The following is a 14,326-nucleotide window of genomic DNA, read 5'->3' as shown; positions in this document are numbered from 1 at the left end:
AAATTGAGTTGAATTGACTATCAAGTGGAATAGAATAGAGAAAATTTTTGATTGGATGTTGATGTTCCCCATGTAGATAAGTAAAAGTTGGTCATGGTATCATTGGCTAGTCTATGACATTTGGACTGTGTCCTTAGGACAGTTAGGTAATTTAATGTTAGAAAATTAGACATGAATTGTAACCTTCAAATTATAATCTCTTAAGGTATGATGTCATTTTGATAAAATAGAAATTTCACTCTTAAAAATCTCTAAGTAAAATATTTGCTGCTTCAAGTGGTACATTGGAAAATAGCTACAATTTTTAGTTTTTATAATTCCTAGATTACTTTAAATAACTCAAGTATATTGCTTTTATATTTCAGTGTTTTTTTTTTCAAATATAGTATTGGTCCAAATATATAATAACAGCAAACTTTTATTTAATGCTTGCAGGTTTGCAAAACATTTTACATATATTATCTCATTTTATCCTCACAACAACTCTGGTAGGTAGATGTCATTACTGTCCCTATTTTAATGATGAAGAAACTGAAGTAAGTAGTCAGAGGTTAACTGATTTGCCCAGGGTTACATAGCTAAGTATCTGAGGCAGGATTCAAAATCAGTTCTTCCTGATCTGGAGTCCAATGTTCTATCCATTACACCACACACTTTCCCCCAAATCTGGCATATACAAAACCCAAAAATATAGGCTATTGTATCATGTTTTACTTGATTTCCTTGATGAGAGGCTGTGGTACCCACTGACAATACTCAGCTTTTCCTTTGACCTCTCAAATGTGCCTGTGAAATTGTTGAGAGTGCCTGTTTGCCATTTCTACTGTAAGACACTAGGGCAGCTCTTGACCAACCCTATAGTCCCCACACATTCCCCCCTCACTTAGAACCCAGTTTTCACTCAATATACATATGTGGTTTTGGGTAATTTTGTGCAATTGTTTTTCATAGTATACCTCTGTTTTTTTCTTTCAAAGGGCTCTCATTTTAGACAGGTGACTTATATTTGAACTAGCATGTTACTGTTAACATTTTAGGAATGTAAAGCCAAATAATTCTAATCTTCTCTAAATACTCTTTCTTTCTAAGGTACAATAAACTTTTTACATGCTGATTGTGATAAATTTAGACACCCACTTCTGCATATACAGAAAACACCAGCAGATTGCCCAGTAATAGCCATTGACAGCTTCAGGCACATGTATGTCTTTCCAGACTTCAAGGATTTATCGTAAGTATCCATTTGAGGTTTTCCTCACTATTGACAGAAATAAAAAATTAACTTGAAATGTTTATGCATTTTTTCAGGTAATTCTGTATTGAAATAGTAATTTAATTTGGTAATTTGATGGGAGAGAGTACTTCCTTCCTCTACTCAATTGCATTGAATTTTACTTTTACGTGATAGTTGCTCCTGACAAATAATTTCCTATACAGAAATATCACTACAATTGAGCATGATCACAAGGATATTTTTAAAAGTCCTTTTCCTATGGAATGGTTTGATGAGGAGGGTAAACCAGGATGGTGAGAGGACTTAAAATTTTGTTATACAGGGATAAGTTGAAAGAACTGGGAATGTTTAGCTTAAATTAAGAGTGAGAAAATTGGGGGAAGGGGGAAAGAACAGGTGAATTCAAGTCTTTGAAGGGTTGTCCTGTGGAAGGATGAAATAAACTTACTTTGCTTGTCTTTAGAAGGTGGAACAAGATATAATCTATGGAAGTTGCAGTGAGGCAGATTTTAACTGGATTTAAAGGAAAATTTTTTGATTGAATTGTCTAGAAGTGAAATGTGATTCTCATCTCTGGGAATCTTCAAATAGAAATCATGAAATAATTGGTCAGGGATGTCTTAGGGGCAATTCCTGCTCTCAATGGATTCTTAGTTTTCTTTGCGAATTTCAATTGTATCATTATTACTATTATTATTTTGTAAAAGAAGTCTTTCTGTTAAGTAAAACATAATCTAACTTATCTCGTCGTCCTAAAGCTTGATGACTTGTAAAGAGAATTAGAGCCCAGGTTTGTGTTCCAAGGTAGCTGTTTCAGTATAAAGCTCTTGGCAAATCTTAAAGCACTATGTGAATGCAAGCTGTTATTATTATTGACAAAGCAGCAGGTTTGGAGTTAAATTGAATCTATCCATATGACCTTGACCTCCCTGAACCTCAGTTTCTTCATATGTAAAATGGGTTAAGAGGGTTGAACTCAATCAGTTCTAAGGTAATTTCCAGTTCTAAATCTTATGATCTTCACAAATGCCTTAACTTTCACCAATTGGAAAAAAAAATTGGTTCAGGAAGTATATATACTAACTATTCACACCTCATGTGTATTTTATGGGAAATTTGCCATTTACAGGAATAGTTGTGTAGAACAATAAATGAGAAAATATTCAAATAATATATCAATAATAAAGAGAACTTACTAAAAAAAACTTATAGTGTTTGGGTAACACTACAAAATAACTTTTATATTGACTTTTTATTACAGTAGCAAAAAGTCATTCACTTTGCTGCTGTGAAGTTATTTTAAACTTTGTCATACTAGTATCTTCTGCCTTCTTGGAAATTTTGATGTCGATTGAGCCTAAAGGAAGAAGTGGGCAGTAAGGGCAGGGTTGTTATTCCTATAAGAAAAAAGCAAAGAATAAATACTTACCTTAGGAAGCTGATTTGATTCTTGGTAGCAGAAATGATGGGTGATGAGCTGTCCTTTGATAAGACAGGTAACAAGGAAAAATCTCCCTTAAAGGGATGTTTTTAACACCCCGAAGTTGTGGGAGATGGCAGCTGGACATAGATTGGTGGAAAGGTACACTAGCTTCTACTTTAAAGGGTAACATTTTAAAATTTACTATATTGAATATAAAATTTTCAGAGTATAATAACATTACAGTGCTTGGGGAGTGAATGTTTATATCATATATTCATAACTGAATCTGAAATCCAGAAATCCTAAGGATTTCCTATCATTTTATTAGTTATGAATATTTTATTCTGTACCCTAAATTCATCACCTCTCTGTAATGATTACATCTTTCATCATTGGTCCTCTGGAATCATGAATGGTCATTATATTGATCATAATTTTGACAGTTTTCAAAGTTGTTTTTACAGGGTTACTGTTATGTAAATTGTTCTCCTGGTCTACCCATTTTATTCATCATTGGTTTATAAAACTCCTCAAAATTGTTCATTTTAAAAATATTGTTATAGTATACATTGTTCTTCTGTTTTTGCTTACTTCACTATGAATTAGTTAATATAATTTTTTTCATGTCTTTTTGGGCAGCAGTTTGGATTGTAATCATGGTCCTGTTCTAGCACAGTTTATTGTTCAAGTTCTCAAGAATATTTTGGTCTCTGTGTGTAGTTTACAGACTAGTCATTTGTCAGTCCATGAAAAAAAGCAAGTTTTTAATGTCTAATTCTAGTCCCCTGGTCATGTCTTATTAGGTACTTAGTATATGCTAACTTTTTGTAGCCTAAACTGACCTGTTGTGTAATTTTTGCTGCTTCATTGAATAATGTATGTTGATCACTAAGTCTGGACTCATTATAAATAATGAGCTCCTTTTATAATTTCTAGTTGTAATGACCCAGTCCTGAATTGCTGTCATAAATCCTTCCTTTTCCACAAACAAATCCCCATTACTCATTGTTGACATATGTTTAAGTTCATGAGGGTCTTGCTCATGGCATTGGGACCTTTTAATTCTACTCTTAGATTTTAATAATTTCATAAGCAATAAATACATTTTAAAGACTCTAGTAGCAGGTACCTGTTTAATAGCCTTTACTATTACAGTGTTAGGTTATGTACCATATGTTATGGGACTTTGTGACAGCTTATTCATTAATTACAAAAGAAGTAAGTTGCTCTTTATACCCCTGGGACTATTTGGCACACTTTTTTTGTGTCTTAGACAATGTATTATTTTCTTGTGGGTACCTGTAGATTTTTTTTTTCATTCTACAAACTGAATGCTTTATATAAAGTGCATAAACACATAAATCACCTATATTTCAGGAGATCACTGGTATTCTCATCTTTTGGTAATGGGTGATAATATATAATTTTAGTTACTAATATATAATTCCTTCTGTTAAAAAAAATGGGATTGGGCTTACATCTGAAAGGAAGCTGATAAAGAGGCCTTGCTAGTAATTCAGACAGCACTGCAAAGTATTTGAGCCAAAACTTACTTGGCTGATTTCCAAATTTGCCTTGAGATTAGACCTCCCTTGACATGACTGTTTTGTCAATTCATTTCAGTAATATGGTACAAGCTTTCTCTGTCTTAAGTCAACTTGCATTTTTATTATATTGGGTTCTTCAGTTATATAGATGACCAGAAATTTTCCACATCCTCCTTAAGGGGGTCTGTGTTGCCTTTAATTTCATTGTTTTTCAAACCTCTGGGGTAAAGTTTTTGATTAATGTTGAAATGTTTATTCTTTATGCTGCTTTGACTGCTTATGCTGCCCTAGCCTTTGACTTTGGCTTTCAATGGCTCATTAAAGGAATCTAGAATTTCTGATGTACTAATGTACGCCAGTTTCCTTTCCTCATGTTGCTTTGAGTTTGTTCACAAGGGGTTTAGGTTTTTTGTGACTATTTCTAGCTGTTGATGGCATCTTCCATCACCTTTCTGTAGATTTTAAATACTTTCCTCAAATTGCTTTTTCTACCATGGTGTTTGATCTGTAGCTCATTAGCTCCACCTTTCCCTTCTGTGGTTTTTACTGTGGCAACAACTGCTACATCTGTTGCTGTGCAGGTCCTGAAATATTTTTATACTTTATATCAAATTCTGCAGGAGAATGCTTGATGGTTATAATATATGCTAACTTTTTTTAATTACTCTGTTTTGATATAAATTGGTCTGATAGTTGGATTCATGCTTTCCCCCCAAAAAAAGCTTTTTTGAATTTAAGTATGGTCATTTCCCTTTCAAAATAATTTGAGACTTTAGTGGGGTTTTTTGTCATCTTTTTCATTATTAGGTATAATTTCTAGAATTTGCATTAAGTAAAAGTTTTCAACATCTTTAGCGTCTTCAATTTTTTCCTCTTTTAGATTTTAGTAGCCCATCAATTTCATATTTTTTTTATTTGATCTAGGTTTAGGGATGATATTCTTTCTTAATGATTGTCCTAAAGCAGTATGTTTTGTGACTTGGAACTGAGAGTGTCGTTGACAGAAAGCAGTGTTAGTATCTAGCCTGTAACTGATGAGATTTGTTTTTTTATGATCTAGCATTGGTGCATAATGTATGTATTTATAGCTTCAGTCCATTTCATCCATACTCATGGTTTGCCCATTTTAATTGTCAGTGCCATCTTCAATGAAGCATTCCCAGCACATGGAGTAAGAGTATTCTGATTTGTTTTGATAAAACTAAGTCTTTTTGTGGTACCAAAACATGAAAGAGTGTGCTCACTCCTGTCTTCTCTACAACAGTGAACATTGTGACAGTTTGAGGCAGGTCCAGCCTGCAAACCTGTATAGCATTAAAAGTATAAATTAATTTTGGTAGTATTAACATTTTTATTATATTGATGTGGCCTAGCCATGAGCACTGAATATTCCTCCAGCTATTTAGGTTGCTCTTTAATTCTTTAAGGAGTACTTTGTAATTGAATCTGTACAAGACTTTTGTATGCTCTAGGAGGCTGATCTCTAGATATTTTATGCATTTTATAGTTATTTGGAATGGGATTTCCCTTTGTATTATTGCTTCTTACAACTTTGGTATAAATTCCACTTGGTCATAATGAATGATTTCTTGGATAAATCACTGTAATCTGTTAGATAGGATTTTGTTTAAAAATTTTGAGTCAATGTTTATTAATGATATTGGTCTATAGTTTTCTGTTTATGTTTTATCTTTCCCTGGTTTAGGTGTCAGGACTATATTTGTCTCATAAAAGGATTCTGGTAGGGTTTTTTCTTTTTTAATTTTTGAAGTATGTGGTACTAACTGTGCTTTAAAAGTCTGATAGAATTCTCCTTTTAATCCTGCAGATCTAGGGTCCCCTCCCCACCCCCCACTCCCCATGGTAGTACCTTTATAACTAGTTCTACTTCTTTTTCTGAGATTGGGTTATCTAAGATCTCTATCTGGTTTTCTGATAGTTTGAGTATATGTATTTTTGAAGATACTCCTTTATTTCTTTGATGTTCTCAATTTAGTTAGCATATTAACTATACATAATATGTTCTGATTATTTGTTTTATTTCTTCTGGTTTTGCTGTAATTTCCCCTTGCTCATTTGCTACTTTTATTGATTTGATTTTCTGCTCTCTTCTTTTTAGCAGATTAGTAAAGGGTTTATTCATCTTTTCAAAAAAACACCTTTTAGCTTTATTTATCATTTCCATGGGGTGTTTTGTTTCCAGTTTCTTTTGCACTTATTTTAGGTTTATTTGTTGAATCTGTATTTTTATATGCATATTCAGTTCATTAATCTTTTCTTTTTCTATTTTATTTATGTACAATTGTGAGGATATGATTTTATCCCTGAGGACTGCTTTAGCTACACCCCAGAAAATTGTGATATGTTTCATCATTATAATTTTTACGTAGTTATCAATTATTTCTGTGCTTTGTTCTTTGGCCCACTCATTATTTAAGATTGCATTGTTAAGTCTTCATTTGGGTCTGTGTCTTTTGTTTGTGGTCTCTGAATCAGTTTCTATTCTTACTGCATTATGGTCTGTAAAGAATGTATTGATCATTTCTGCCTTTTTACATTTACTTGCAAAATATCTGTGCCCTAGTACATAGTCAGTTTTTTTAAAAGGTCCATGTGGTGCAGAAAAATATGTATGTTCTTTTGCTGTCTCATTTAGATGATGCCACAAGTCTTTTAACTCCAGTTTCTCCTGAAATTTGTTCAGTTCCATATTTTCCATTTTGTTTATCTTTCTGTTAGACTTACCCAAAACTGAAAGAGGGATATCAAGAGTCTCCTGTAATTATTGTAATACTGTCTATGTCTTCTTGAGGTTCAGATGTTTCGTTTATAAATTTGGAAGCTAAGGCATTTGGAGCATCTAAGTTTGTTACTGATATTGGTTTATTTTCTATGGTTCCTTTCATTATAATATAATTTCCTTGTTATCCCTTTTTAGTTTTTTAATATTTGTTTTTGCTTTGTCTGATAGTATGATGACAACTCCAGCTTTTTTTGATTCACTTAATGTATAGTAAATTTTTTTCAGTTTTAGTTTGTGTATGCCTTTGTTTTTTAAATGTGTTTCTTGTAAGCAACAGATTGTAGGGTTTTGTTTTCTTGTCCAATCTTGTCACTCCTTTTTATCTTATTGGATTGTTTAGTCCATTCACATTTAAAGTTATAAGAGTTAGCTTTATGTTTTCCTCCATCTGTCTCTAAAATTGTTTTTTTTCCCAAATTGCGATTTTCCCCCCTTTTGCTATAAATGCAGTTATTATGTTCCTTCAGTTACTTTAATCTTTTTTTTTTTAAGATGGCCCTGTTCCCATTGGCTCTCTTCCCCTTACCCCTGATTCCCTTTTTTTGATTCTTCCTCCTTTCCCTTTAGGGATTTTTTTTGGTTATTAGTTTCTGTTTCCTGCTTTTATTTGATTATATGTTTCTTTTGTTGTTGTTGAGTCATTTTCAGTGATGTCTGACTCTTTGGGATCCCATTTGGTGTTTTCTTGTCAACATACTGGAGTGGTTTGCCATTTCCTTCTCCAGTTTATTTTACACATGAGGAAACTGAGGCAAATAGAATTAAGTGACTTGCCCAGGGTCACATAGCTAATAATAAGTGTCTGAGGCCAGATTTGAACTCAGGAAGATGAGTCTTCCTGAATACAGGCCTGGCACTCTATCCACTGTGCCTTCCACTGCCCATATTTCTATATCTTTCTCTCCCCTCATTTTTCTTCTGAGCCAAGTAGATTTCCCCTTCTTCTCCTGCCCTTCGGCTAGTCTTATTTATTATTTTTTTAAATTTCAATTTTTGTGTCCCTTTTGAAAAAGGATTGCTTTCACTCTCTTTATTTTCTGTCTTCTCTTTCTGTTTATTCTAGACCCTCATTGTCTGATTCATGGCCCCTATAATCATCTGGTCTTTCTCCTTTCTCTGTATTCTTCATAAAATGAAAGCTCACAAGGTATGCATCAAAGCTCTGCCTTCTAGGTGATTTCTGTCATTGCCTAGTAGAGCTTACTTTGTGGATGCCCCTTTCCTATTGTGCCTCACTGTCAGAATAATGACAGTTAATGGAAGTGACAGAGAGGACATTGCCCGATGGTGAGGCACCTACCTCCGTGTATCTATACTCTCTCGTTGACCTTATTTTGTCTACATTTGCAAAGAAATTTCCTCCTTGGGTCTGTGATCTCCTATTCCTCCAAGTGCCAGTTGCCCCCAGGGGTTCTAACTCCCTTCCAAGATAAATAGATTTTTCAGGCTCCAAAACCCCTACATCTTATCTAGGGTAAAGTCTTCATCTCCCTTCATATAGGTACATTCACCTCCACAGTAAAGCCTCCGACTCTTCCTCTCATTTTCAATCTTTTCCCCTTCCTTCTCACCTACTCCCCTGTAGCCTGAAACCACAGAGGTCACCTCTGTCTTGCAGTTGACCCTGGATTTGACTCTGGTTCTTAACTCACTCCTCTGTGTCTTCCTCCTACCCCCCCTTCATATACTGTCCCTTATTGTAATGTAGTCCCACACACGAAGCATTCACCTGTATGCAGGGCATTGCCCAGTTCTGTCCATAATGTCCTTGTCCACCTTTTCACGGATGCCTCCTTCGGATGTTCACCTTTATCCCTGTCTTCTTGTGTACACTTAGTCAGAAATCTCTTACTGTGCTTTCTGTTGTCACTCTGTTCCAGATATCAATTCCTCTTCCATTTATGTTGTTTGGGGTATTTGAGATGCAAATGGTCTCTTCACTTCTGGATTCATTCTTAAAAATTTTCAAACTCTTTTTTATTATGAACATTCGTTGGTGGAGAGAGCACTAGACTTGGAGTCAGGAAGACTCAGATCCTTCCTCAGACACTTACTAGCTGTGTGGCCCTGGGAAAGTCACTTAACCTCATTCAGGCTTAGTTTCCTAATATATGAAACAGATATTAATTACACTTCTATCACAAGGTTGTTGTGAGGATCAAATGAGATAATATGTAAAGTGCTTCATAAACCTTAAAGTGCTATATAAAGAATAGCCATTATTATTAATATTACTTTTCTCTCGTTAATTTACTATAGGTTTAATTATCTTTTCTATGTAGGTGACACATAAATCTGTATATTGCCCTACTGTCTACCCCGAGCTTCAATCCTGCATCACCAGTTGCCTGGTGGACATTTTTAAGTGGATTGTCCAAGGGACATCTCAAATTCAGCATGGCCAAAATTGAACTCATCTTTTCTGCCAAATCTACTCATCTTTGAAACTTTCCTGTTTGGCTGCTTTTCATACTCCTGGGGTTTTTTGCTCTTTAGCCAATATATTATTTTTTTAAGTTTTTATAGATTTATTTTTAGTGATAGAAGTCGTGGCACAGCAGTAAAAGCTATGAAAGTATGTAAGCACATCATTGTTCAGAGGCATCATTGGAGTTCCCATTTTTTGGAAAGAGTTATGTGATTCTTGTTGTTAAGTAAGGAGGAGTCAGACTTGCATCAGAGAGGAAGTTTGTTGCTAGTCATGCCACTGGAAGTGTTTGAATCAATAATTATGGATCTTCTCCAGACCTACTACTTTTCAGTTTTTCAGAGAAGCTGGAATTTCATTCACTTCCCTGGATATAGCCATTTTGTTGTTCATTGTATTAATGGTATGTAAGCTTTCTATTTCACCTTTGATCCAGCTTATTTTTTCATTGTGTTAGATTTCTTGCAGTCATATAAATAACCAGAAATTTTCCACATTTTTCCTCCTTTCTCCTTTAATCTTTGTTTCTCGGGCCTCTTTAGTGAACTTTTTGATTGACATTGAATGTTTATTTTGTTCCTTGCACACTTTGACTCCTTATATTGTATTAACATTTTGACTTTTGCTTTTAATTGCTGATTAAAGGCATCAAGAATTTGTTACACTTTTGTTATATGGATTCCATTATGCATGTTTCTTTTTTATTATTTTTAATTAATTACATGATGTTCAGGTTTTCTACTATGCATTTAACTAGATATTGAATATTCCAACTTTTTTTTTTTACAGGTTTTTAATAGTTTTCTTAAGCTATTTAAGATGGCCCTGTTCCCATTGGCTCTCTTCCCCTTACCCCTGATTGCCTTTTTTTGATTCTTCCTCCTTTCCCTTTAGGGATTTTTTTGGGTTATTAGTTAATTTTGGTTATTAATTAAGAAAGCATTTCCTTTCTTCCCATAGTCTTTTCTGTGTCAAAAAGACCCAGCATGTTCTCCTTTATGCAGGCTTGAAATATTTTTTTAACTCTGTTAGATAATGTAGGAGAATGTGTTCATTCATGATGGCTATAACAAATAAGTTTTTAAAAATTGCTCTGTTTTGGTATAGTTAGTCTTTTAATTGAATCCATGCCATTATATTCACAAAGGACATTTTGGAATTCCATTCTACATATGCTCATTTTTAATATTGTTGTTGATTTGCCCAAGATTATACCTATATTTAAATGGAGGTATTAGGGCCCATACTTGGTAACCTGACTCTGGGCCCAGTGCTCTTTCCATTATACCAGTCATATGTCCCACTCTCTCATATTATTGTTTTGCATATGAGAGATTGCTGTGCACTAAAAGCCAATTTTCCTAGGACCCATTTCATGTTATAGACATATTACCATGGGCTACCTTATTCAGATTTCTAAAAAAGCCACAAGATGGCAATATCATGCCATAGGATGTTAGAATTAGAAGGTGCCCCAGTCATCATCTGGGCAAAAGCTTATATTTTATGGAAGAAGAAACTCAGACCCGGTTAGAGGAAGGGACTTGTTCAGGATCACCCAGTGAAGATACACTGGCAGAATGGATGGTTCCTTAATTCCTGGGTAGCATATTTCCCTTTTTACAATGCTGTCTCCCATAAAATAAACTTTTCTTTGCTAAAATTGAAATATCATCTTTCCATATGACCAAATTTGCAAATTAATGCTTTTATGATTTGAAATTATGGGAATGGATAAAGGTTTTCAAATTGTCCAGTGCTTCTTTACATCCAACAAAAATTTTTTTCTAAGGACTTTTCCTCCAGTTGTATATGTTTTCCAGGTAGAGGTTTATAGATTTTAAAAGGTAGAAGAAGTTAAGTTCTTTATTTGATAGTTTTGTTTGTTCCCACCTCTAAGACTCATTCTTGCACCTACTAGACACTCTGCATACCTACGGTTACACCTACAGTGATTTAAATATTACAAACAGAGGTACTTTGTTTCAGATTTCTTTGTTTCTTGGACACTTGAGCTATAATTTTGGCAAAGTCTGAATCTAAGTTTTGGCTTTCCACTTTCTTTCTTTAGATGCTGATTTATCAAATATGCAAAAATGCACCTGAATAGATGGGAACTAAAGACTGAAAAGCATGCAGAACACATAATCAGTATTTCAAAAAGATATCAGTTCTTGATGAAGGTGGGGTGGTTATTGGGGGTTCTGAGGGGAGCAGAAGGGGAAGGGTATTGAAATACTAGGAACTTATTGACCAAACCCCAGAATTATGAATTATAAATCTTTCAAAAGATTCCCATTCTAACCTAGGGAGTTTCTTGTTTACTTCAGCCTAGGTACCTTCCCTGTAAGATACTGCACCCAGTTTTCATCACTCGTTCATCTCATGACAGACCTCCGCTCAGAAATCTTCAGTGACTCCCTGTCTACCTAATAAAGTTTAAACTCTATTTCTTGGTTCAAGATCTCCCATAATGTGTTGCCTCCCTACCTTTCTGGCCTTATCTTGCTCATATTATTCCTTGTCATATATTATGTTCTCTCCAAACTAGACTAATTCCAGTCCCAATTTTATACCTCCATACCTGTGATCACATTGTATTTCCTCTGCCTACTATGTCTTCCCTTTACAGGCAGTCTGTTGAATTTTTGCCAAACACAAATACCTCCAAGAATTTTTTCCTATTAGCCTCAATGTACTTTGTTTTACACTTCTCAGATGTACTGATATGGTGTCTGCATTATAAGCACTTAATAATGCTCGTTGATTAATAGTCATGTATTACATGACTGTTAATTACATATTAATACAGATACGTATAGGTTTTCATTACCTGTATGTGTATTATTCCTCTGTTTGACTAGCGAATTATCTTACCTAAACTCTGGATCTACCTAGTTGCCCAGCATAGTAAGCAGCTCCCTCTAGGCACTTAGTAAATCTTTGTCCAATTTAAAATTGGCCCTAGTGATACTACACACTTATACACATGCAGAATGCACCCAGAAACAAACTTTGGTTGTTAATGACATGATGAACTTAAGTTTAAATGTATCTTGTTAAGATTAAACAAAGAGTGAAATAAAAATTTCTATTAGAAAACCTTCCTTTAAGCAGGAAAATAAGATCTGTAGTTGATCTCAAAATCCAGGAGCCAACAGTCAAACAGAAAGTAGTTTTACTTTAAACATGAAACTTGATTCAGTTTGTTAGCCAAATAAAAGACCATTTTGGTAATACTGAACCTTGATAGAAAATGATAGAAGGGCAATAGTAAATGTATTTTCTCCTTCATGACCCTGTGAAAAGACAAAGGACCCAAACATATTGGAAAAGAAATAAACTTTTTTCTCCCCCAAAGTGACCCATGATGGCCTCAGCCCTAAGCTAGAGTTGCTTTCCAGCAGAGGTCTACTGTTACACCTATTCATTGTTCTCCCACTATTATCTAGGAACTCTTAACCCAGATGAAGAAGAAAAATGTATTTTTATTTTTATTTTTTGGCTTTTTCGTGAGGCAGTCGGGGTTAAGTGACTTGCCTGGGGTCACACATCTAGTAAGTGTCAAGTGTCTGAGGCCAGATTTGAACTCAGGTCCTCCTGACTCCAAGGCCAGGGCTTACTACACCATCTAGCTGCCCCTAAGAAAGCATTTTTAAAAGCATATTTCAGTGAATTTACTTTGACTCTCTGCCATCTCTTGACCTGATCAGCTAAGAAATTGAAACATTAGACAGTCTACCCAACCTACTTCCCAAATAACACTAATAATACTTCACTTTTGAGTAGAGGAAAAAATCTCTGACAAAGTAGGTAGTCCTAAACTTATTAAAGTTAAAGCATGTAAACTTTCCTTTCTTTTAATAAATGGTAAATTAAAAAGTTTAGAAATATACTTTTTTGGCAATAAAATAAAAAGATACCAGGCACTTAGGTTTTCTAATGGAAATTTAAATCAGCATGAGGTATGCACGTATTTCAAGTATGTAATTGATTTGCTTACAGCTTAACCTGCTTATTACAAGTTTAAAGGATGACTAATTTAACTGTTCTAATAAAGTTGCACAACTGGAAAGTATTCTGACATTTCTTAAAATACCCATTACACTTCTGTGGACCATATCTTTATCATTTCTATAGTTTTGAATGAGAAACATTTATATCTGTAAGGCAGAGATTTTTAGAGTGTGGTTTGGGGGCTACTTGTGGCCCACAGGCTGGTCCAGAAGACAAGGATAGAACATAATCATGTTGGATTAATGTTCCTAGTCAGCACAGGGTGAAAAAAAGAGAAGGGGAACACTGTTCATGCTTAGTAGCTTTATTGCTGGTGTTGTTTGTCCTTTGTTTTCCAAGAGGACCAGTGGCATTATGATTGATGTCTTGATTTGAGTGTGAATTGGATTAAAGTGAGGCAGCATTGCCTGAAGTACTCAGCCTCACTCTCTCCTCCTTAGTGATGGCCCAGGATGCAGTGGATGACCTTGTTGTCTTTGATGCCTGACTAAGCTCTAAGCATTCCACAATTCCTCATCTGCCCATTCCACCAAGGAAAGTCTTCACTTGCTTGGAGTAGACTTTCACCAACAGATTTGAGGACTGTCAGTTATTTTCAACCTGATTTAGCCTGTCTGTTGAGATGGTTTACCAGGGTGTGGCCACTGCACATGCTGTAGCTTCTTGGAGTCACAGGTGAGAGCTGGGTGAATTAGGTGGGCATCAGAGGTGGATAAGCAGCCCTGAAAAGGGCTTGGCAAACTCTCACACCAGAGATGCTAACTGCAGTGGATAGAGTGCTGGGTCTGGAATTAGGAATATTCACCTTTGTGAGTTCAAATCCAACATCAGACACTTACTCGTGGTGTGATCTTGGGTAAGTCACTTAACCCTA

At 34.9% G+C, this 14,326-nt stretch overlaps 1 protein-coding gene across 1 annotated transcript in view; it reads left to right on the top strand.

Moving 5' to 3' along the window:
- Positions 1–14,326, top strand: part of LOC114025755 (endoplasmic reticulum resident protein 44) — a 119,039-nt gene that overhangs the window by 91,905 nt on the left and 12,808 nt on the right. Inside the window, exon 10 of the mRNA XM_027839246.1 lies at positions 1,090–1,231. Within this exon, the coding sequence (XP_027695047.1) occupies positions 1,090–1,231 (142 nt within the window). The remainder of the gene's footprint in view (positions 1–1,089; positions 1,232–14,326) is intronic.

Source organism: Vombatus ursinus, unplaced genomic scaffold (genome assembly GCF_900497805.2).
Source record: "Vombatus ursinus unplaced genomic scaffold, bare-nosed wombat genome assembly UNPS02014832.1, whole genome shotgun sequence".
In the NCBI taxonomy this organism is placed as follows: Eukaryota; Metazoa; Chordata; class Mammalia; order Diprotodontia; family Vombatidae; genus Vombatus; species Vombatus ursinus.
This window is presented reverse-complemented; position numbering and strand designations above follow the sequence as displayed.